This window comes from Thunnus maccoyii, chromosome 19, assembly GCF_910596095.1.
Source record: "Thunnus maccoyii chromosome 19, fThuMac1.1, whole genome shotgun sequence".
Lineage (NCBI taxonomy): Eukaryota > Metazoa > Chordata > Actinopteri > Scombriformes > Scombridae > Thunnus > Thunnus maccoyii.
The window spans coordinates 8567202-8592844 of NC_056551.1; the positions used below are offsets into that span (position 1 = coordinate 8567202).

The 25643-nt window shown below is 39.1% G+C and overlaps 1 protein-coding gene across 2 annotated transcripts in view; it reads left to right on the forward strand.

Moving 5' to 3' along the window:
• The window catches only part of LOC121885601 (protein unc-13 homolog B-like), a 70480-nt gene that overhangs the window by 41255 nt on the left and 3582 nt on the right, over positions 1-25643 (forward strand). Inside the window, exons 11-37 of one of the 2 annotated variants that reach the window (XM_042395223.1) lie at positions 6067-6113; positions 6347-6425; positions 6703-6708; positions 7382-7456; positions 7652-7871; positions 8144-8371; positions 8503-8644; positions 8953-9122; positions 11514-11629; positions 12294-12457; positions 12993-13143; positions 13362-13430; positions 13654-13743; positions 14001-14138; positions 14294-14424; positions 14641-14726; positions 16760-16886; positions 17046-17142; positions 17280-17423; positions 17837-17914; positions 18356-18433; positions 23465-23553; positions 23659-23805; positions 23975-24098; positions 24244-24297; positions 24457-24534; positions 25105-25252. In XM_042395223.1, the coding sequence (XP_042251157.1) occupies positions 6067-6113; positions 6347-6425; positions 6703-6708; positions 7382-7456; positions 7652-7871; positions 8144-8371; positions 8503-8644; positions 8953-9122; positions 11514-11629; positions 12294-12457; positions 12993-13143; positions 13362-13430; positions 13654-13743; positions 14001-14138; positions 14294-14424; positions 14641-14726; positions 16760-16886; positions 17046-17142; positions 17280-17423; positions 17837-17914; positions 18356-18433; positions 23465-23553; positions 23659-23805; positions 23975-24098; positions 24244-24297; positions 24457-24534; positions 25105-25252 (3076 nt within the window). The remainder of the gene's footprint in view (positions 1-6066; positions 6114-6346; positions 6426-6702; positions 6709-7381; positions 7457-7651; positions 7872-8143; positions 8372-8502; positions 8645-8952; positions 9123-11513; positions 11630-12293; positions 12458-12992; positions 13144-13361; positions 13431-13653; positions 13744-14000; positions 14139-14293; positions 14425-14640; positions 14727-16759; positions 16887-17045; positions 17143-17279; positions 17424-17836; positions 17915-18355; positions 18434-23464; positions 23554-23658; positions 23806-23974; positions 24099-24243; positions 24298-24456; positions 24535-25104; positions 25253-25643) is intronic. The other variant, XM_042395224.1, reaches the window with a different exon arrangement.

Here is a 25643-nt window from a genome sequence, read left to right on the forward strand (position 1 = left end):
ATTTCTATCAGTTAAAGAAGATCTGCTGCTGATTGAGGCAGAACAAGACATTCAATAATACACCTGGGGATGAATTTTGAAGAACGACAGTGAAGTTACCATTACTGATCTGCTGAGCCATCTTCCATGTGGATTTAATGAATCTTGCAAGATGATATCTACAGGTTGTTCTTGTTTATTATTTTTTCCTATAAGGTAAGGCTCACATTTTAATATTTATTTGCACTTAGTTTGTTTTTGCAGCATTGATTAAATTAAAACTTATAGTAATAGATTATTTTTGGCTCATAAATGTACATAGAAAAGGTCTTACGTGCTTTGGTACTTTGACAGGAACAGAACTTTGACTGAATTTCAGCTTGTTTTTTGTTAGTCACTTAATCTAAAATTTTAATAGAAAATGTTATTCTTGGTGACAGTCAAACTTAAAAACTTGAAAAGAAAACTATCTTGTTTTTTTATCCAGGCCACAGACCATTTCGTAAGGAGAGAAAAGAGATTGCTGCAGGCTACTACTATGACTAGCCTGGAAAATGGTCCTGACCCCAAACAGCCCCTCAACCTCTCTTTATCCTGGACAGTTAACTAATAAATCACTGACTATTATAGTGCACATACAGTGAATCATGGCTGTCTGTAAAAAGGACCAGTGGTCCTCGGAATTGCAGATAAATGGGCATTTTAACTATTTTAAATGTAATGTGTTATATGACAAATATATTTTAGCATGTTCATATTTATTTTTAGGATATAAAAAACTCATCAGATATTAGACATTTATATGTGATATTTTACTGGGATACTTCTTGTTCCCAGTTAATTTCAGATGCCTGATTCCATTTAGTAAATATGCTCATGGTCTTAATTCAATTCAGTTCAAATTCAGTGATAGTAGTGATAGGAAAGTTATATTCTGATAGGTTTGATTATACTTTTCTGCCAACCTAGCCCTTATCAGGCTAGCGCACACCTCCAGTGCTCAAGTACTTATTGCAATACAGGGGAGAGTCAATGTAGTTAGCAACTATTACTTCTTTGGAATAATTTACTTAATGGAAGTGACAATTTGCTTAGCAAAACTACAGCTAAGGCATGTCACAGTTATGCTATCTTATAAAATAAATGCACAAAATAGTTGTTGTCAGCTTGTTGATTCAAACAGTGGAGAAGAATACCCAAAGATCAGTATGCATCCTTCTTAATCCACAGTGCAAGGCATTTTAAAAATTTGACATTGTGCGTGTGTTTTGTTAAGACTGTAATTAAAGCCTTTATGTAACTGTATGTATGTAAACATTTTCTATTTAGCTAGAGAGATAACGTAATAAAAGACAGAAAAGAGATAGAGATTTTATTTTATATATTTAATGTTCATAAAGGTGCCATTGAACAGTGAACTCAGTTAAAGTATCAAGAAATTCCAAAAGAATTCCATATTCTCTAGTTCTAACAAATCCTACTGTGTCCGGTTCAAAATGTTTATGCAGGTTGAGTTCCAAGCAGCAGGAACCACAAATGTCTCATATGATTATCTAAATGGTTATGCTCAGTGGACAAAGTTGTATCACTGAGCTGTGTGTAGTATTAACTAGGACGAAATGGGGGGAGATAATCGCTCAAACTTGTGCCCCCTCTTTTTTGTAAACAAGACTATGTTTATTGTTTCTACCAAGTGATTGACATGAAGCAATAAATTTTGATACGCACTTAGACTACTTACCTTCCTTGAGTCATGTAGTGCCATCAGATAGTTTTATGTTACATTTTTTTGAGTATTCAATAAACTCTGTAGTGTGTACACTAGGCAATGGGTCAGAGCTATCAAGCAGTGCAGCTGGTATGGGTGGGAAAGAATGACATGGCCTTAGAGGAGAGAATTGACCTGTCATCTAATTACCATGCTGTCTCTCCAAAGCATCCTAATTACAGAGATCTAAACAGCTGCATGGTGTTTGATTCTGCAAGTTGCCATACTGAATGAGGAGGTCAGTTAAACAAAACACTGTCTATCTTATGCCTATACTGTATTGAGTTGTGCCGTTGCTAATAATGTCCTCAAATATCAGTACAGGATCTCATATGTGTTCAAATGTATTAAGCTGACTCTTTCGTCTGTAAGTAAAGCAGCATTCTGCCCCATTTTTTAAAGGAAATACTTATACTACATAGACATAATTTGTTAACTGTTGAAACCCCTGAAACTATCTTGTAATCACAGTGTTAGAAGTTAAAATTCTATTTTGCTTTTCTCTCTGTACTGTCTGGTCTGTTGGTCGTAAGAATAGAATTCCAATAAATTCACAAATTCTTAAAAAACTATGCAAGTTGTTATGTTTTGGTGGTTTAATGATTAAGTTCAGTCACTATTTTAGGGCAGAGCAGAATGAAGGCATAGCAGAATTACCAACCAAATGAGTTTCAGGTAATATTCCTGTAGTAAGTTATGTTGACACTCAACAAATTAAAATCAAATGCAAATTTCCACTGCTTTGTCAACAAAATAACTTAACTAGTTTTCTCTTGTCAGAAAAGGTGCAGGATCTCAGTTATTGAAGTTTAAGATGCTGGCATATGCCTACACCACCCTAAGGAGGAGTCACTGAGGCAGTGGTTTTTCCATGTATGGGAACAGTTGATCAAGTGTGCCACTTCTCAGGGATGTTCCCCAGAGGACACCTCAGTATACAGGATGAGCCCTACAACACAGAGCGGCTTCCACTCTCACCCAAGAGGCAAGACCTGCAAAAGAAGAAATCACAGAGCCCCAAAGCGGGACAAAGCCCGCACAGAAGGATGCAGGACTGCCTGCAGGGGCCAGACGATAACTCCCTTCATGAGCTGTCATTAGTGGACACAACCTGCGCTAAAGCAGACCTCACCCCATCTGAGGAAGACAGCAGTTCTGATTGTCAGGCTGGCATTGGGGTTGTGGAGGCTACTATACCCAGGCTCATTGAAAGGATCAATGATGAAGAAGAGAAGGAGGAGACGGAGGATGACGAGGCAGATCAAGGCTCTAGTAACATAGTGGAACATATCCTGAAAGAGCTTAAAGGCATCAACAAGATCCAGGAGGAAATTTCTGACCTGAGGCAGTATATAACATCTGTGCGAGGCTCGGTGGATGAAGTATCTTGTTGCGTAGATGCAGTGCTCAGTGAAATAGGTGAGCTGTATTCTGGGGCTTCAGCTGCACCTCATCCCAGTCCGGTTTCTCGAAGTCCCAGCATCAGGCGAGGAAGTCTGGGTAGACAGAATGCCATTACATCTCTTCACAAGATAGACACAACTCACAACTCAACTCGCAAGGATTGTGGAAAAGATTCAGGATGTATACTATCTCACAGATCACCCAAACAATGGATTGTTGATCGGGTCACTCTCCAATCAGACCTGCAAACAGATCAAGAGAACTCAGCACATAGTTCAAACATGCAAATACTAGGCCCTACAAAACCTGACCACTGCTGCCTGGAGCTTCATCGAGCCCCTGACTGCCAAAGTACCAGCTCTTTGTCATCCTGTCACAGCTCCAACTGTCCAGAGGCAGGCTTTCTTTCTGGTGACACAGAGTATCACAGGTGGCCCTCAGTTGATATGCAGCACAGTATAAGTGGAGAAGAAGGTTGGAGTATGGAGGACATCTGTTCTTGCGCAAACAATGGAGAAGAGGTAGAGAATTTTTTAGGTGTTTGGGACAGGTGTGCCACAGAGGAGACACAAAGCAGCACACCGGGTCATTCTTCACACAACAGTTCTGAGCATCTCTCATTGCTGTTTGGACACCATTACAACTCTATTTCAAGTTCTTCCAGTTTGGTGGACTGGACGCCCACCAGACTACAAAATGAGGAAGAAAACTTGGAGTGTGACTGTGCTGCAAACTGCCCCTACTCACGAAGTTCTGGTTACCACACCATGGACGCCTGTGCAAATGCAGAGGGCAGTGGGCCCTCCAGGAGCCTGAGTTGCTCCACTGTGCTGTTGACGGACTGTGAGGATGGTTACCTGGAGCCACATTCATTATGCGATGACTGCCCATCGTCCGGTGACACTCTTGATCTGGGGTCTGCTGAGAGTTTGGACAGGGAGTGGACAGATCCCAGCATCTCCAGGGATGAAGCAAGAGAATCTTTGTCACAGGATTCTTCTGAAATAGATTCTGAGAGCACAACCCAGACCCCCAATGTAGGGTTTGATATAACAACTTTTAGCAAGGCTGTACTCTCTTTCAGGTCAGCTTTGAAAGGGGCTTTGAAAAAGTTGGAAGGACCCAACCCTGAAGATGTGAAAGATGATAGTGGGTCTGAGGCATCTCCCTCCCCTGTCAGACAAGCCAGTGAACCCAAGGAGGAGCAGAGTAGTACAGATTATACAGAGGGAGAAGTTAGTCTGGCAGAGAATCACACTCAATTTGGCACTCTAAAGGAGGACAGTGAGGCTTCAGTTTACATGGATTGTGGTGAAATACATGAGAATCTGTCATGCTCCCTTCAAGCATCGCCCCTTGAAGCAAGCCACTCTCCTTGCACCCCTACTGAGTATCACTCTGTAGAGATTTCACAGGGCAAAGGAGACTGTCCAACTGATGGGGAACTGTCCAACCTTGACCTAACACCAGACCATTGTCCAGCAAGGCTGAGTGAGAGTCCACTGGGACCAGTGCTTAGTACAGATGAGGTGGGTTTAAGCCCAATTAGGGAAAACCACGTTCTTGATGATGTTTTCCCAGGAAAGCCTACTGATGCCAGTCACAGAGAGCGTATAGCTAATTTTCAGCGCATTCTGAGGGAAAAGAGGCAAACGCGTCATAGACTGTCCAAATCTGCTCAGGGGTCCCAAGGGTCTCATGGCTCTCAAGGGTCTCAGGGATCCCAATCTCAAGATGAGTTTATGCCAGGTATTGTTAAGGATATTTTCTTTTACCACTGGCAAACCCAGTAATAACAGCAAAAAGTACATCTTAAAGTATATAATATAGCATTACACATGATAATGATCTATGAACCTTGTTAATTTGAGAACCATCAGTTGATTTTTTTTTTTTGTCTCTCATAAATGCAGTATTTTGCAAATGTACTCAGATCAGTTTGCTCAACTACAGCTACTCCACATGATTTAGACTTCTAATGTGATTTTGTTTTTTCTTTGCAGAGAGTTGGAGAGAAGATAACCAGGTCACTCGTGTATTATTAGCTCCATATTCAAGTTACAGTTTGTTTTTGTTATTTTTTTCTAGTTATTTTGAATGTTATCTAATAACTTTGTGGATTTTTTTTCCCCATTACTTGTCTTGCTTTTCTTTGTCAAAGCAGAATTGAATTTTAGTTCAAAAATATTACTTACATATACATATATGGGTAGATATGTAAAATTTATTGAAAACCTAATATTTCTCCCATCACTTAAATTATTCTGTACAATAAATAGTTTATCATTGGTTTGATTAATCTCCAGAGTGTGATTTCTCAATTCGGTTCCTAGTGCTCGTGTTGTGCAGCCGCTTTATGTTTTCCCCTGAAGTTTTTCAAACACTATAAAAAAACCCTTGCTGTGAGAGTGAACCCCAGAGCGATCTCCACTTTCAACTTCTGTCATCTGAGAGATGGATGAACAGACATTGATGAAAGATTCTACCTTTGAGGAAGAAGTAAAAGACCTCATGTACATGTAGTCCCCCAGTCACAATTTTGGTGATTTTGTGAAATCCGTGCACAGGCTTGCTTTTATCTACTTCTTCTAAGTTGCAGTATATGGGTTGTCTCTTAGAACGGAAAGAAAGTTATTTGAACAGATTTGAACAAATATTCTGTGGTTTTGAATCTGCATAATGTTTGTCCACCATTGCATTTCACTTAATATCTTTTACAAATAAAGGTCAGCAATGTTTATTTGCTGAAAATGTGTTTAAAAGTCATCATCACATATTTTTAATTTGACTTTGCATGTTCTGTAACATCAGAGAGGTGAAACTCAACCAAACTTTCTATTCCCTTCCTCTTCTCATAATACACTGCTATGTTTCTGCTACCGTCAGCCTAAATTCTCAAATTTGAAATCTCGTAGGTTCGAGATGAAGAACCCAATGCTAGACAGGCCTGGGTCAAACCAGGGTAAGTCATATAGATTACACCTACATTTGGGTTGCTTAACACTATTTTGAGTGTTTTTTATTTTATTTTAATTAATAACTTAATGAGCAGTAATGAATTTGTATTTAAACACTAATACTGTTTAATACTGTGACTGTAGTCTGATTACAGTGAAAATACCCTGCTGTACAGTGCTGTGTTATTGTATGTGAGGAGTTTTTATTCACTTACACATTATTTTTGTCTGTGCATAGTGGCGGATCGGGTCTGTATGGAATTGATAGCATGCCAGACCTTCGTAAAAAGAAGCCTATCCCCTTGGTCAGCGATGTGGTCAGTACTAACCTGTCATTTCTCTGCTGTATATACTGTATGTCATATGTCATTCTGTTTGTTTTGCTCTTTCTTTGTGAGTGCATGTCATTCTGTTTGTGAGACCACCGCAAAAGTCACAATTATTCTTACACTTATGAGCTGAATTTGGGATGAGATTGTTATCAACAAATGGAGACAAATATGAAACTAGACTGCTAATTTCTCTCTCCCTCCTCTCTTAAACCTGAAACTATTCCCCACAACTCTCTTGAATGCATTCACTCTCCTTGATCAGGCTATGGTAAGTTTATAGATCCCAGTTGCCACTCCCTTCTCTATTAAAGTACAAAATATCAAGTAGGACAAATGAAACAGTTGTTGCCTCAAACCTGTATGCCTCTAGCATGTTGATCCCTTTGATCAAAGACCTCTTGTTTAATAGAAATGAAAACATTTGCATGCATCCTCTTGTTCATGGGTAGTTTTTCTTCCTACTTGATATTATCATTAAAACATATAATCAACAAATCATTCCCCCACCTTTTGGTTTGTATTTTTCCTCACCTGCTGAGCTATGCACAGGTTATTAATAAAAATGGCAATCACAAAAGTACATGGGTAGAATACTCTACTAACACTCTCGCAAAAAATTGTGGCTGATGGCCCTGTTGTTGTTTTATATTGTTGACAGTAGTATACCTTTAACCTTTGTAGTAATCTCCTCTTCACTAGTTGCATAAAACTAATAATACTCACATGGGTTTACTGATCATCTGGTAAGAATTTGCCGATGGGGGAAAAAAAATTCTATGATAATCCTACTGACCACCCTTATAACCACCCTGCCACCTTTTTAACCATACTGACCTTCATTTGTTATAGTAATATTATGGGGGTGTGCTTGATTGCGGGTTGTATAAGTGTTTATTAAAAGCTAACTTGGCTAAATGTTTTCTTTGTCACCTGTTGTTCAGTCTCTTGTACAAGCCAGGAAGGCGGGGATTGCATCTGCTATGGCTGCACGGTCTTCAATCAAGGATGAGGAGCTGGTAACTATAACTCCTTAATCTTTCTGTACTGTCATTACAGAATGATAATATAATTTCCACAAAAATTCAGCACTCTCATGGTGTCCTCATGTGTCAACAAGCAAGGGCACATTTCCTGTCTTTGTGGTGTCATTTCTTAATATGCCATTCATGACTTTTGTTACCTAACAACCTCCCGTCTGTCTATCAATATAGAAAAACCATGTGTACAAGAAGACCCTGCAGGCTCTCATCTATCCCATATCTTGCACTACACCACATAACTTTGAGGTGTGGACCGCCACTACTCCCACATACTGTTATGAGTGTGAGGGACTACTGTGGGGAATTGCCCGCCAAGGCATGCGTTGCTCCGAGTGTGGTGTCAAGTGCCATGAGAAGTGCCAAGAACTGCTGAATGCTGACTGTCTACAGCGTGAGTACTGCCGAGAAAACCTTTAAAACAGATGCTTATGGGTGATCAAAGTCTGTTGATTAGGTAGGCACAAAAGTTCATGAACAGTTATACAAAGGATTTCAAGCTGTTTCACCACATTATTGTCAAAAAACTGTTTTACCATCTTTCCTCACATTGACAAGCTTTCACTTTCTTAAGAAAATGTTTATAGCTTAGGTATCACAACATGTTGAATACAGTATATTTTTAAATTGATTTAGAATCTTAATATATTTCTATTAAATGTTTAGGTGCTGCGGAGAAGAGCTCTAAGCATGGAGCTGAAGACCGGACTCAGAATATCATCATGGCCATGAAGGACAGGATGAAGATCAGGGAAAGGAACAAACCAGAAATCTTTGAACTCATCAGGGAAGTGTTTGTCATTAGCAAAGCCATCCATGCGCAGCAGATGAAGACCATCAAACAGAGCGTACTGGATGGCACCTCGAAGTGGTCCGCCAAGATCACCATCACAGGTATACCACTGATAAAAATGAAGAAAAAAATTGATAAATTCAACCACAACTTTAGAATTTACTCCTCAGCATTAGTCTTATATATGCTAATGTTGGCTCCTTTTGTCTTTGTTTCTCCGTCATCCTGTTAGTTGTTTGTGCCCAAGGACTTCAGGCAAAGGACAAGACAGGATCTAGTGATCCGTATGTCACTGTTCAGGTGGGCAAGACCAAGAAGAGAACCAAGACTATTTATGGCAACCTCAATCCAGTCTGGGAGGAAAAGTTTCACTTGTGAGTCACCAGAATTTATTGGTTATGAAGTGCAGCCTCATCACTTACATATCTTACAGCTGAAGTATACCACTTTTTGTTTTTTAATTAGTTTCCTTCTAATATAGTGAATTACCGTAAATAATTGCAGGGTATACACTATACACTTCATCAGTGAATGATGTTTTAAGTATTTTCAAAAAAGATTCATACATTGTCTTCATCTTTGTTCTTCATAAATTGCATCAGCTATCTTATCTGTGAAATTGCATTTTGTATTCTACTACTCTTTACATCATATTGACAGCTTTTTTCCTGTTTTCTATAAGTGAATGCCACAATTCCTCAGACCGAATCAAAGTGCGCGTGTGGGACGAGGATGATGACATCAAGTCAAGGGTGAAGCAGCGTCTGAAGAGGGAATCAGATGATTTCCTGGGTCAGAGTATTATTGAAGTCAGAACGCTGAGCGGAGAGATGGACGTCTGGTACAACCTGGGTCAGTTGTCTTGTTCCTGGACTGTAGAAAGTATACTGTATATAAGGAGAGAGATAATAATAATAATGATAATAATAATAAACTTTATTTGTATAGCACTTTTCAAAACATAGTGCTCTACAGAACAAGATAAAATAGTACACACAGTCAGGATAAAAACAACAAAAACATTATTAAAACATAGAACATAAGACCTGATAAAACAAAGTGTAAAAGTACATTTTGGGAAGTGATGTAAAAGAAGACACTGAGTTTGCTAACCTCAGTTCCTCCTTGTATTGAGGCGGGCTGTGGGCATAAGTTAGGAGGGAAATTAAAAAAAAACTTTAACTTTTGCAGTGTTCCTAACTTGGAGAAAGAATGATTTTACTAAATTAATGAAATGTGGTCTGTTACATTTGTGTATTTTTAGATGCAAAGCATCTAATGGAAACTCATGTAACTCATTCACAAACTTACAAACTCACTTATTCACATTTAGCGGGCTGCAGATTTTCCACAAAGAGGGTTGTTTGGTCATTTATTCCTCTTGGTGGTGGAATTGTGAAAAACATAATCCCTGGGACCCTCAAGAAAAGATTTTAATATAAAGATTTTTTTTTTTTATCCTGGAGCCCTCAGATCAGAAAATACCATACGGTGTTCCTCATTTAGCATGTTTTGCCTAGCTCTACCTCAGGCTATTTCTCTAATGCTTGCTCCCCAGCCAGAAAGGGAATCATCTACAACAACCTAGATTTCATTAGCTGGTCACATTACTTTGTCTAAATGAAGGATTGATCTGCTTCTGATGAGGCGTACAGTCTTGCCACATCTGTATGCTTCTGTTTGATGTTAAGCGTCCTGTTTTTAGTAAGTCAAGTCAGTGGTTTGTTTGAACCTCATTACCCACATCTCCATTCCCTGCAGTGACATTTTTTATTTATATTTTTTTACACAGGGAAGCAGCAGCCCCAAGGTCCATATTGGTCTGAATGACAATACTAGCCTTCCCTGGCAAGCTTATTTTATGAAATTTTAAATGAGTCCCATTGCACTTGCTGACAGTTGTGCTCATTTCAGGAAAACCCATTAGTGATCCCCAGTACTATCCCCTGGTGAATAAAGATATTTTCATTACGATGAGGCAGTCACACAGGAACACAGGAGCTACTTGATCAATCTCTTGTGCTGTTATGTGTCAGTACTTTTTTTTAAAACAAATAAAATCAAAGCACCTAGGAAGAAAGGGGAAAGGATATGTCATTGAGTTTTTAATCTCAGGATAACATCTCTTCCTTATCTTGTCTCTTTTATCAAACAGATAAACTAGCTTGTCTTTGGAATTATATCTCTGAATTGAATTGCTCTTTCTGTATCTCTTTCTGTTTCTTTTAAAATCTGCCTTCCGTGTTGTCAAACAACCTTTATCCAGACATCAACTCATTGTTGGTCCATAAACAGCCCCCAGAATTTAACTGACACATTAACCCACCCCTGGTATCATTTCTTATTGCTTAAAAACATTCCAATATTTGGGATGTTTGTTTTTTTTTCCTACATGCACTTTGCATGTACATGCATGTAAGAGTAATGAGTTCAGTTCTTAAGCACAAAGCATCTCTTGTTTCTACTTGATTGAAGTGCTGAAATTGCCTTCACCGTGGCAATAATAAATCTCCCCCTGCAACTGCATGGTACTGAATATAAACATGCCTATAAATCTGCTGTTGTTTCTTATAAACTGGGAGATATGAAGTGCTCAGTTTAATATCTCTCTGATAATCACATCAACAAAATATTCCCTTGGTTAGAAGGCATTAGGAATTATAATTTTTGATGCATATCAACGAAAGCAAAATGAATGATCAGTCATGTAATACGCCCCATCCTTTCAAACATTCTTCCTTCACTATCTCTTTCTTCTGCTCCATAGTGCCCCTCCTTCCTCCTCTTTCTCCTTGTGATGTGTGATTATCAAGTAGCAGCACTCCAGTCGGAAATCGACCGCTCCGCCGACATGTACAAATTACCCCTAATGATGTGCCTGTCAGGGCAAATAGCAGGGGTGAACCGCCGAGCACTCCACCTCCAGAAAAGCTCCGGCTCAAGTGTCTTCAGTGATCAGGCACAGATCCATACAGCCCACTGCCATTGTCTCCTTCTACACTATCAGCTGGAGGACTTCTATTAGCGCTGCCGGCTCTGCACTGCCATCAAACTCTAGAAACAGAACCCCCTACAATAGAAGTGCCATGTTAATAGTCTATAATTAGTGTTGTGTTAACAGACCTGGTTTAATTTGCCATCGTGTCACAGACTTGGACTGGAGTTATGAATCAAGAACGTGTGTATATATGTCTGTTTCTGCGGCTGTCTTAACTGCATGACTTTGTTTTTGTTTAATTACAGAGAAGAGAACAGACAAGTCAGCCGTGTCAGGTGCCATTCGCCTCCAAATCAATGTGGAGATCAAGGGAGAGGAGAAAGTGGCTGCGTATCATGTGCAGTACACCTGTTTGCATGAGGTATTTGATTCTATAGAGGTCACAAATGTGTTTGTGTTAACTAGTTTCTGTTAACTAACACTTTGTTAAATAAACACACAGGATATTCTGCAGGTTCAGCATACTAAAGCCTTCAGTTTTCAGTACAGTGTCTACCTAATTAACTTTAATTAACTTTAATTAGATAAATTTCACTCGGCATTTAACAAAAAAGCGTTGTAATCTTTTGGCGCAGACGTGACTGATTTAGACAGGATTAAAATTGGAGATACTCTTAAAACAATTACATAATCCCACCTCTTCCCTAAAACTTATCCCTTCCCTAAAATCAAATACGTTTTAAGACATATATCCTGTGCTTATAAAACATTCCATAATCAGGAAGGCCAAAAGTTTTGAACCCCTCATTATCTTACAGGAACATGATTGTCAAAATATCCTTGAGTATGGCAATGTACTCATTATAAATGGTTCAGATGCCTCAAAGTCTTTGTCACTTTTCCATCTATTCTCTGTGTCTCCAGGTTACTTTCTATTGTATACTGTAATAGTTATGATTAAATCAGCAACACTAGAACTGATAGTATTTTTTGTGTCTTGCTCAAAAGTATCTAAGCAGGGTGGATTCTCGCTGATGCTGCAGCCCGTTCAAATGACATTAACACACTGTTTCTTTCCATTACAGAACCTGTTCCACCATTCGACTGATGTGCTAGGTCAAGGTGTGGTGAAAATCCCAGAGGCTCGTGGAGATGACGCATGGAAAGTCTACTACGATGATGTGGCACAGGAAATAGTGGATGAGTTTGCCATGCGCTATGGGATTGAGTCAATCTACCAGGCCATGACGTGAGTTAGAGATATCACGGTGGACTATAATGACTGTCTCCCTATAGCTCTCTCTCTACCTGTCCCTGTGTTTGTTGCCTCTTCATTCCACCCTGTTCCTTGCCCTCCCTTTCTGCCTTTTGCTCTCAGTGCTATTGTCGTTCGTTGTCGGCCTCCAAATGAAGGAAAGTCAATTATAAGTGGGCTGAGGAGGGATTTGTCTCCATGAAATGTCATGCTCAATACAGATGCCTGTTAGCTGGGCCCATCATTCACAGAAAGCACACTCTGATGGGCTATTCCTCAGCCTAAACGTGCCAGCTAGCTGATGGGCAGATGAAATGACCATTCCTAATAGGGATCATTAGGTGAAAACAAGACCTTTGAGAGGACACAGGCTGACCATATAAAGCCACAGCTATTCATGGTTTACTGCCCAAACCTTTTTTTCTGTGGCAATGAAATGTCTTTGTGAGTGTGAGAAGGTACAAATGGGAGGAAGAGAAGGCCTGTTGTCCAGGTCTTTACCAAGCTTTGCTTGTGCTTTTATTTCCAGGCACTTTGCCTGTCTGTCGTCGAAGTACATGTGTCCCGGTGTTCCTGCAGTGATGAGTACCCTGCTGGCCAATATCAATGCCTTCTACGCCCACACAACCGCCTCCACCAATGTGTCCGCCTCCGACCGCTTTGCTGCCTCCAATTTTGGGGTTTGTACTGCACCCACACACACATGCAGACAGACAATAAATATCTCTTTTCTCTATTTTTTTTGGTCTCCGTCTTCTTTTCAACTACTTATACATACACACAAACAGCCTCTGTCTTTCTCCCTGCATTTTTGATTTTTGTGCATCTATCTTTTTCCTTCTACTGAATACAAACATATATAGAATCTCTCATGATTTCTTTTTTCATTACCATACAGAAAGAACGCTTTGTCAAGCTCTTAGACCAGTTACACAATTCCTTGCGCATTGACCTCTCTACCTATAGGGTAAGTTTTTGATTGCACTTAATAAATATCACTGCAATTTATGACTGATATTGTTCTCAAAAATGATATTGTTGCCTTTACATTTTAATATGGCTTCTGCAGTGTTGATAACACTATTGCTATAAAATCTATTTATCATATCAGTCAAAATATTTGTAAAGGTGATATGTACTATAATTATATTGTATTTACTTGTAAATTAAACTTGTTTTTTCTTCTGTAGAACCACTTCCCTGCCAGCAACAAGGATCGCCTGCAGGATTTAAAATCCACTGTGGATCTGCTAACCAGCATCACCTTCTTCAGGATGAAGGTAGTTAACAGTGTTCATTTACTGCATCTTTCTTTTTACTATGGCTGCTCTCTACATGCATCTCACCAAGCAGTTATCAATTGATGGGACATTTTGCCATAGCTTTGCAGTGAAGTCATCTCTTGATAAACACAGTATTATTTTTAACTTATTCATTGCTGATGGCCCTAATGTCAGATTCTGTATAAATTGGTGAAATGTAAAGGATTGCTTGCAATCTTTCACTGTCAGTGATGCTATCTCCATCTGGTGTTCAGGTCCAGGAGTTACAGTCTCCACCAAGAGCCAGTCAAGTTGTGAGGGACTGTGTCAAGGCCTGTCTCAACTCCACGTATGACTACATCTTCAATAACTGCCATGAGCTATACAGCAGACAGTACCAACCTGCAGACACAGTGAGTCACATACTGAGTCACAACTGAATCTTAGATCTCTCACCTTCTCGTTAATTAAAGCAATTGTATAAGCACATTGAGAAAATCTATTGTGCTGATTGTATTTAATCTTTATCAAGTCCATTTTTAGTGTTTGACTGTGTTTTCTAATCCAGAACAAGGAGGAGCTTCCTTTGGAGGAGCAGGGGCCAAGCATCAAGAACTTGGACTTCTGGCCCAAACTCATCATGCTCATCGTCTCCATCATTGAAGAGGACAGGAACTCTTACACTCCTGTGCTCAACCAGTTAGTAACCGGAACAATCCTGTCTTTATTCTCTTAAACAAAGAGAAAACATACAGACCACTTGAATAAATCTTCAGCAGTTTTCTTGTTTGCAGCATTTATAAATGCTTAAATCATGATACTAAGGCATATTTTGTCCTTGCTTGTTTGGTCTGAATTTTCTTAATTTGACTCATTTCTATTTCTATGTTTGTCAAATTGTCACTTTTCTCCCAGGTTCCCTCAAGAATTGAGTGTAGGGAAGGTGTCAGCAGAGGTCATGTGGACATTGTTTGCTCAAGACATGAAGTATGCTATGGAAGGTAAGCCACACTCGATGTCAGATATTTCTTATCCTTGTCAAGGTCTCATTCTCTGTTGTATCAATGGCACACAGCAAGTTATCGTCAGTAGTGTGAATGTGTATTGTAATATATCTGGCTCCCACTTCTGATTCTCTAAATAGTAAATGATAGTAGTTGCATGTATCGGTAGTATCCTATAGAGACATATTCTTGACTCGTTAATAGTATAATGCGGCTGTGTTGCATTGTAGAGGTATTTATTTATCTAGTAGAAGTGAAGTGAAAACCTGAAGGTTTAGAGTGTAAGAACAAGTGGGGAGAGAAGTTCTGATGAAACTGGAAAAGGCAAGAAGCATGAGGACAGAGAGGAGAAATTCTGGGGTAAAAAAGATACAATGGCATGGAAGAAGTGAAAGAGCGAAATAATAACTGTGCAGGGTTTGAAAGCGGCTTATGTCTCCCAGGAGCGTGTCTGCACTTTTCTCTGTTGTACTGTACTGTACAGCAGCACCAGTCCTCAGAGGCAGTCAGCTTTTATCCCAGCCCCTGTCCTCAAGATGAATCCCCTACACAGACTATCGCTGTGAAATTTCTGTTTCACAGAATAAAGTACGAAAGTTCTGGCCACTGCATTTTCAATCTGCATTAATATGAAAAGTGATAGAAAATGTGTTCAGAGATGGAATGAGTCCTGAGAGATTTGCTCCAGAATTGCTACCAAAGAGTACTTAAAATTTTATTATTAGTACTTTTTAGTACATTACTAAAAAGATATTGAAGTGCTTGGTTAAATTTGAGGTTGAGGTTTTTTCCATTACTTTCCACGAGTATATCTTTAGTTCATATGAGCACTATCTAACTACATATATCATCACTATCTTAGCATTATCTAAAGTCAAAGTACTCTCAATTTAGAGTGGCCAAGAGTATTACATTTCATTTGAAGTCAGGTATTGTGTGTGCTCTATGTTAAAAGTTCATGGGAAAACATGAGTGTAGATTCACTGTGCTCAAATTCACTCAATTTCATCTTTACTGTAATACATTTTTCTTCACACCTTCAAAAAGCTAAAGGAAGAAGAAATCCATCACGAGCCGGCGTCGGCTCAGGCTGAAAGTAGCTTCCTCTGTGCTTTTTGCTCACAGGGATTACTTCTACATACATTTACCTCAATATTTGACACTTTTGCTACATTTAATATGAACATCTGACATTGTAATATTATATATATGATTGAAAATAAGGAAAAGCATAATAGGTCCCCTTTGATATAAGAAAGGCTGCAGCTCTAAATGAGCTGGCAACCAAAATTGTGCTAGAATTTAAACTGAAACTTTGAGAAGGAGTCTGCAACAGTCTTCAAAATAAATGTTTGTTGTGTTTCTGGGAAGTTTACCTGTTTTCAGTCCCACATTTTCCCAGATTCCACTCTTTTCATGCAGCTATCAGTTATAGCAGGTAAAGTCACTCTTTGACTTTAAATACATGAGCTCATTACACTAATTTCTCTTGTATCTGGAATTAAGATTTGAAAGTACACATAAACACTTGTAATAAATGAAGGACTGACTTTTAGAATTACTTAAAAGAGTAATGCCACTCATATTCATATTAATCTCAGTGAAAGAGAAAACATTTTGTTCAGTCCTGTTTATTTGAAGGGGTATTTTAGAATTAAATTTTGACTTTACAATTAGGATTTGAATTAGCACGACTTTAACAGAGTTTAAACTAGACTAGATTAGTCTAGAGACTAGGATTAATCATGAAATTAGGATTATGTTTAAGTGTTAGGTGTGGGTGAGGTTAAGATTAAAGTTACTTATAGTACAGTGGTGAAGGCTGATTTATGTGGGTCATCAATGGTGGTGCTCACAACAATAGTACAGTATAACAGATGTTTTTGTGTGCTTGGCCTCCCTAACATTGTATTCATTGACAAGTTTAGCATCAACTTCAGTGCACACCAGAGTGGCCTCAGAATCTCTCCCACTCCCTTACACAAACTTATTAAAAAGCTCACAGAATCTTTGTGTCTTTGTGCCTGCAGAGCACGAGAAGCACAGACTGTGTAAGAGCACCGACTACATGAACCTGCACTTCAAGGTGAAGTGGCTCTACAATGAATATGTCAAGGAGCTGCCAAACTTTAAGGATGTTGTTCCCGACTACCCATCGTAAGTGCATGTGATTGTGTTTTTTTAATGATCATTGAGTTAATTGGGAACTGGTTAGAAATATGACAACTGTAAAACTGTGTTAAAAAGATTCTTGTTTTGAAAAAAAAATTTAAAATAATTTAAAAAATAACTGCTAATCTTTATTTTCCCTTGTAGATGGTTCCTACAATTTGTGCTACAGTGGTTGGATGAAAATGAGGATGTATCTATGGAGTTTATGCATGGAGCCCTAGAGAGAGACAAAAAAGATGGAGTAAGAAAAATAAAATTGAGTCTTAATATATTGTTACCTTGTCCATGTTTATAGACACTTAGTATCAGTACATTAGCTTTCGTACTTACTTCTGTACTTACTGTTTATTTTCTCTTGCCAATCCTGCTCCACCTCAGTTCCAGCAGACGTCTGAGCATGCTCTGTTCTCCTGCTCTGTGGTGGACATCTTCACCCAACTCAACCAGAGCTTTGAGATCATCAAGAAACTGGAATGCCCAGACCCTAATGTCATGGCTCAGTACAGTCGCCGCTTCTCCAAGGTAACCCAGTTCACTGGATGGTGACTAAATGGAAATGAATGGCCTTTAATACTGTAGTTCCCTGTTCTTCATGAAGTCCAAATTTTCCACATCTATCACACTTTTTTAAAGGGAATTTGATATTTCCTCATTAAGCAGAATGTTGAATTGGACATAACACGTCCCTCCTGGGGCAAAGAAGGACAGCACAGCTTTGTGTTTTGGGATTTGTTTTTCTGTATGACAGAGAATACATTAAGGAATATCTGGGAATGTTTCTAATAGTTGGGCAAGATTATCCTTCAGACATATTCCCCAAAAGTGTAATATATTCCCCTCTGTAGACATCGAGAAATGTTTCAGTTTGAAATAACTCTATATCCTTTTTATGTTCCATACAGTTTTAATGTCTTTCTCCCTCTTCATCTTTACAGACTATTGCCAAAGTTCTTCTGCAGTACAGTGCCATTCTGACCAAGAGTTTTCCTTCTTATATTGACAAGGAGAAGATTGTAAGTGGTCAATACCTTCTAGCATATCACCTTTTGCTACCCTTGTTTTATGTTTCATATACTAACAGGTCACTTTAAAGTCAGTGGTGTGGTTAACTCACTAATTCAGATGTTCCCTGCTGTAGATCCTACATAATATAACTCCAATCAAATTTTTGAATTGTTTTGACACATTTACCTTGGCAGACTCACCAGTGGGGCTATTATTAGAAACATGTTGCAGAACTGAACAATGTTCAATCTCTTCAACTTTATTGTGAATTATAATAATATTTCCCAGGTTGATTAATTACATAAACAAAAACTAATATGTGTGTGTTCTTTGTTTAAAAATTGTTTTATACAGCAATGATTGGACGCAGTATCAGAAACTGAAGAATTCCTGCTACATTTGTGTAATCTCACTGTCCACTGTCTCTCTTTTCCTCTGTCCTCTTGTAGCCTTGTGTCCTGATGAATAATGTGCAGCAGTTAAGAATCCAGCTGGAGAAGATGTTTGAGTCCATGGGTGCCAAACAGGTAAGCCTGAAGATGAAGATGTGAATATGAAGACATTGAATTTGTTATGGCATCATACTGAATGAATAACGGTGTGATGCTTTTAATTCGTTCATTCCCTATGGAAAAAATGGCATAAACTGACTAATCAACTAAAATTTTCTTCGTTGACCATGAAAAGTAAACATTTTAGGGTTGGTTATTTCTACAACACTTGAATTTGTGTCTTTCGTGTGTCAGATTGCAACAGAGGAAGCACTGGTATGTACAGTAGTGGTAGTTCAGGCCATGTAGAGTAGTTAACTGGTAGTGCTGGATTAGGACATTAGTCCTGAATCCTTAGTCTATGCGCCATCGCAGTGTCTGATGCTGTCAATGAAAGTATAACCGTTTATCAATACTGCCAGTGATTAAACGCTGTGCTCCCTAATAGACTAGAGAATATTGAGACAGATTTAATTACATCATGTCCTGTGTATCAGTGTCCTAAGTGTAGCTACAGGAAGGACAATCAATATCCTCTCTGTCAGCTGTAACCTCCTGCTTTGAATCCTTACCAGGCTTTTGAATATAGTGCATTATCGTAGTATTGTAGCTGTAGTGAAGTATTTGTTTTCTAGTGTTTGGTTGGTTGTAGGACTGTAGCTACAGTATGGGATATCATAGCTTAAGTTACAATCAGTGTGTTCCCTTCACAATTAAAGCAAAATGAATTGGTGGAAGAGGAAGAGGAGGAGGGGGCAGGAGAGGAGGTAGGTTTCCATCATGGTCTAAGCAAGGCTGAAACTGCCATTTGAATGTACATCTTTCAGTTGTTTAATCAGTTTAATGGTGTGCAGTATACCACTGTATTGATTATCTCCCCCTTGCTGTGGTTTGGACAGCAGGTCGTAACTGAGGATGGGGAAGCAAAGGCTCTGGTGGGTATTGTGGATGGTAACAGTATACAACCAGTAGTGGTTAGACAATAAGCAGTAACAAAAATTAGCATAGCAACTGTCTTGCTACCAGCTAGTCTATAGTTCACATTGTGGAATATTAAATAAACTTTGAACTGAAGTTTAAAGAGCAATAGATCCAGAATCTTAGATGGCCAACTCTCCCTTTAGCATATGCTGTAGATTAGCTGTTGCCTTCCTACAACCCTGTGTGAAGGGGAATATCAAAAATACTTGAACAATGGTTGGAATTGCTGATGTAGCTCGCATTCTGGGGACCTGTTCTATTGGTTGCTATCCTGGTGGATAAATGTTACCAATGTGACATCATCTGTCTAAACTAGTCATTGCAAGTGTATGATTTGTGCACTACAGAAGTAAAGAGAACAGTTTTGCAACAGTGTTTATCAGTCTGCAAAATAAGCTTTTTCAGACAAAGAGATAGTGATTCCTCTCCTGGAGGTAGCATCATTGAACCAAAAAACAGTGCAGTCACAAGACATGCAACATATTTTGTGTAAGGGCAAGGCTTTTACTTTTCTTGTATGGAAAAAGTATATCTCCTTGAGATAAAGTGAGCACAGAATGGTGATCTACAGCAGTGTAAGAGCATCTCATCGTGGAAGCTTCATTTGTACATGAAATGGAAATGCAATAGTAATTAAGTTGGCCTTTATCTTCTTTGACTAATGATATGCTTGAACCTGGTTAATTTGAATCTTTGTCTTTGTGGTTCATGGTTTGGAAAAATCACCTTATGTTGCAAGGTTTTTACTGATGTTGCCTGCAGCAGATGATTAGTTAAGTGTCATGTCATGAGGTGGTGGAGGTGAAGCCGTTTGTTTCATGTGAGTTCCATTGAGAGAGATCAATAGAGTTTGTGTCTAGAAATGAGTTGCATGCTGGAGGGAAATCATGAGAGAAAAAAAGAAAAGATAATTCAGTGAGATACCAGTATTAGTCAGATTACAGTATTATCCATGCTATGTTGGTGCAAGAAGTTTAGTTTTGTTTTTGTATTTTGGGGGGTTTTGGGGGTTTTTTTGTTGTCCAGCCAAAAAAATACCATTGGTGACAATGGACCAATGTCATACCAGGGGTCAGCTGAAGGCTGCTGAAGCTAAGGACAGCCAAGTATCCCAGAATGCATTTTGCACCAAATAGCGGTGATGATGGAGAAAAAAGCTATTTTGAATTTCACTGAAGGACTGTTGATATCTCACTTTATTCATTTTCATATTTTTTCAGGCTAGAAAGTAACCATTTAGATTCCCAACATGTGGTCAGTTTATCTAAATAATGCCTATTTGGAAATTTGCGCCCACGTTTTCGGAGATGTGAGCTGTTGGAGCTGTTGGCCGGTTGCCAGCCAGTCATCACAGCTGTTTGCAGCCAACAGCCCGACTTCTGAGATGACCAACCGGTCAACGTCCATTGTCATCCCAGGGCAAAATCGGATTGGTCATCGGGAGCGTGGGCGAAATCCCAGTGGGCCACTTGAGCACTATGTAGGCTGTGTGAGCAGCCCATTATACAGAAACAAGAGCCCCTTATGTCTTTTCCTCTCTTGATGTCACCAAACATAAAACCTCTTATTTACAAAGGCTTTTTAACTTTATTAGAAAAAATAAGCCACACGAGGTTAAAAAAGGGAAGTCTTAATATTTTAGACTTTCATTCAACCATATTATCAAAATTAACAGGATCAAATGATTTCTAAAAGATCCAGATAGCAAGTGGAATATTATGCATGTGGTCTTAATTTTTTTAATTAATGTGCCCTTACGCTGACGGTAAACTTCTTATCAAATTCTCCAACTTTCATAGGCAAGCTCTTATGTGTTGGTCCTTTCTATATAAGCACAACTATTCTCCCCACGAATGATTTTTATGGGATAATGTCAATGTCTTCCTCCACATTCAGATGTTGACAATTAACAAAGATGTATTTTTTCGAAAAGTCAAGTCACAGAGGTGTTTGTCCTCTCTTTTCTAGAGCAACAATAGACTGCTAGCATGGCAGGCAAGTTCACTGTATATGCGTGCATGTTCTGTGATACATGACTGCATATACGCACATGTTCATCTCACTACTTGTGTAAATTACATATTGTTGTAATTGGAACTGTCTTTGGAAATGGAGGAAAATGGAGCAAGCTTTGTTTCATTTTGTTGATCATCGGAATTATTGAACTACTCATTTTCAGGCACCTTAATGAATATGGTCGTTGTTTTGGCAGCCATGAGAATGAGATGGGTTTTTTTGTGTTGTCTTTTCACTGCCTAGTTTGAGGAGAGTGAGGAGGAAGAGGAAGTAGGGGAGGAAGGGGAGGAAATTGAAGTTGAGGTTTGTTGGAGTGTGAAGTGGAGCCCGAGTCATTGTTGTGAACCGTTTCCCTGTTCTTTCTACTCCCAGCAACTTCACAGTGATAATCAGTCCCACTGCAACTAGACGTCTCTAGTTGCAGTTATCACAGGGATGTTTATTGTGTCCACTTTTTATCATCATCTGTGGTGGTTTCGCCTTCTTTCAGTAGCATTTTCCCTGGCCTTTCCTCAGACCTGCTCTCTCATTTCTCCTTAACAATAGTTATTTCTAGATTTTTTTTTTTTTTACCTTTTCTTAATATGTGTTTTCTTTTTAATTCTCTTTTGTTTGCAATAGACTGACCAGGAGAAGGTGGGTGTCAGTGTTACAAATACAACATGTTTTCCACTGTGAAAAAATAATTGCTGTATTTAAGAGAATTTCAAGTAGCTTACGAAAAACCTTATGTTCTCTAGACTTTTATTTTTGACTGGTTGTTGATGATGATGCTCTTTTTTTAGTGTTCATCAGTGAGAGCAGGATTTTTATGACAGTTTTTATTTTTTTATTTCTCTCTAAAAAAAAAATCTCAAATCATTCCCACCAAACAAAGATGGATACACCAGTAGAAAAGGTAGGTTACATGCTTACTGGGGTATATCTGCTGCCACAGCACTTTGTATTATTACCATTGATCCTCTGTAGTGTCCCACTTAGTATAAATGAAAATCAAATTCTAAATGTAAAATGACAGTTAAATGAGGTTGTCCTGTGTTACCCCACCCTCGCCCCTTTCTGTGCGGTCGTAGACTGAAAATGCATTTGAAGACAAAAAGGTGAGTGCAAGAGTACAGATACATGAATATTAATATTAAAAAAATACTCTGTGGCAAAAAGCAAAACACACAGCACATTACAAACAGAACACAATCCATTTCTAGCTGCCTTTCCTCCCCTGAAGCCTTCCCTTTTGTGATGCGTAGCAGCAACTTCTCAGTCTCTCCTCACTAATGGTGCCACATAACCCCGACAGACCATGAATCAAAAGGCCATTGGATCATTCACTTAATGAGCCACATCATGGTTTCATTCATATGGCTTAGCTCCCCTCCAGGCAGTGCATATTTAGATGATGCCATGGTATACCTGGGTTAGGTATACTGGTGGTAATCCATGGATCTCTCACTTTCCTTCTTGTTCCCTCACCCCATGCTTGTGAGACTCACCACTTGAAAGACACATATCTCCTGCAATATTAAACTTTTTTTTTTCAATGTGCTCCCTTTGAAAGTTGGAGACTGCTGTTAAAAAGGTGGGTTTGCCTGGTTGTGCGTGTTGAATTTTAATTTTATTTTGTCTGTTGTGGACATTTCTCCGCTACTGGAGTTGACAAATTGGAACTTAAGCATCAAAGACAAATATTACAGTGCAACCTGAGAGAGCTGAATTACACTATTTGCCTCTCTCATCCTTTTAGCTTTTGACTGGCTGGTATGCTTTTTGCATAATAACATGATGTAACATAACTGCTGGTTATCTTGCCGTCATTTGTAGCTTCTAGCTTTTGCTGTGAAATGCAGCTTTAAGAAGCTCAGAAGTAGTTTGGTGTATTTTGGCCAAAAGCTGCAAAAATATGACATATGAAATATGCTGTTAAAGGGTTCTATGTACACCATGTTTGTAGGAAAGCTGGCACACACATTCTTGAAAATAATTATTTTGCAAGTTTATAAAAGCTTTTCAGTCAACACATTTTAAACTTTAACTAATACTCTAGTGGGCTTCTGTCTGCCTGTCTTTCTACAGATGGACTCAGAGGCCAGTGACTTACTGAACGACCTGCAGGTGAAGCTGAACAACGTGCTGGATGAGCTCAGCAGTACATTTGGGAACAGGTAACCTAATACTAATACTAAAACACACACTCACACATATAAAGTTAATCTGGTAACCAGACCTGCATTTGTGGCTGATTGATCCTTATGGTTCTTTCTTTCCAGTTTCCAGATCCGCATCAATGAGTGCATGCGGCAGATGGCGTCTCTGCTGTACCAGATCAAAGGTCCGCTCAACGCCAACAACAAAAACCAGGTGGATGCTGACTCTGACAACATGTTACGGCCACTTATGGATTTCCTGGATGGGAAGTGAGTGAATTCATTAGATTTGATACTGGGGTTAAAGTCTTTTTAAAAATAGTAGCAGTAGTTAAGGCCACAACACACCAGCACTTTCTGTGCTCCAGTGTGTTTCATTCCCAGCTATTGAACTTGTGTTCATGCGTGTGTGTGTGTGTGTGTTTGCATGATTCTGCAGGTTGACACTGTTTGCCACCGTATGTGAGAAGACTGTATTGAAGCGTGTGCTGAAGGAGCTGTGGAGGATTGTAATGAGCAGCCTGGAGAAGACCATTGTTCTACCACAGGGCAACGACACCTTTGTAAGCTCAACATTATCAGTTTAATATTTGTTTAATGTTTGTTTATCAGTATTACTAGAGATTGCGAATTGACTTTTAAGTGCCAAAATGAAAGGAGAAAGAGAGCAGCAACTCAGTTCCCTTTTTTTTTTCTTTTTTTTTTCAGGGAGCACAGATCCTCTCAGCTGCAAAAGAACTGGGTCAACTCTCCAAACTCAAGGTATCATAATGCCCTCATATACTGCACATTTACACCATGTCAAATGTCCTGCTGTGTTACCAAACGCTGAAGACCTGACCACAAAACTACTCATCAAGAGTGAATGTGACTATTTTTATGGAACTAACTCATCTCTATGATTATCATTTGGATGTGTAGGATCACATGGCAGGGGAGGCTAAAAGCTTGTCTCCCAGGCAGTGTGCTGTGATGGATGTGGCACTGGACACGATCAAGGTCAGTTTATACTGCGGTTTTGGTTTCATTAGGATGCAGGGCAGACGGGTCAAATTAGCTTCATCAACTATTCATCCATTAATCAGGTTTCCAGGAGGGTTATGTAAGCGGGTTGTGACCATTAAGATTGTTGATTTTAACAGATCATAATAGAGAGGAAACAGTGAAATATTTCACAATTAAAGCATCATTCTAGCCATTTTCAACTAGGACCTTGTTTTGACAGTGATTGATTGTCACCACGGTCAATCACTGTCAAATGATTGATGATTGACTGTCTACAGAATGTAATTAACTTACTTCACTGTAAAGTTTCTCTTCACCTGGAGCAGCTGCAGGATTCTGCAGTGTTCATATAACACCAAAAAAGGCCAATGTTGCTTCAGTTTGAAAGTGTTCCTTATGTTTTTAATAAGTTGAACACCCACGTCAGAAATCCCCCAAACTTCCAGAGCACATAAAGAAAACCTTTAAACTTTTTTTTAGTTTAAAATAAATCAGAATATTCCGACCAAGATTCAGTTTCTTCCACATATTTATACTCTGACTCTCCTTCTGTTTGCTTTGCAGCAATATTTCCATGCAGGAGGGAACGGGCTGAAGAAGGCGTTCCTGGAGAAGAGTCCCGAGCTGTCCTCGCTACGCCACGCTCTGTCCCTCTACACTCAGACAACAGACACGCTCATCAAAACCTTTGTGACCAGCCAACATGCACAAGGTATGCTTAATGATAACATCAAAAAGGGACAGGAAGAAATCTTTTCCCATAGTAGACCAGGAGAGGGCACTAAATGAACTATGTGTTTAATAAAGGAGGCTTTTTTTTTTTCTTTTTTCGATGTATTTCTGTATTTAAAATGCTCTCAATGCTGTAATTTGTTGACATGTTATTGCTGTGTTCTCTTTATCTCTTGTGCTGCCTCTGTGCCAGTGCACAATGGAAAGGGTATTAGGTTAACTCCCAATGAAAAAATACAGCCCAGCAGGGGTAGGTTTCATTGAAATCATCTGCCAGCCATCCTCTCCTTCCCCACCCGCTCTCCCTTTGTACATTTTGCTTTTGTCACTCTGTACCACTAAGGTGGGTAGATCAACCCTAACTCGACCTC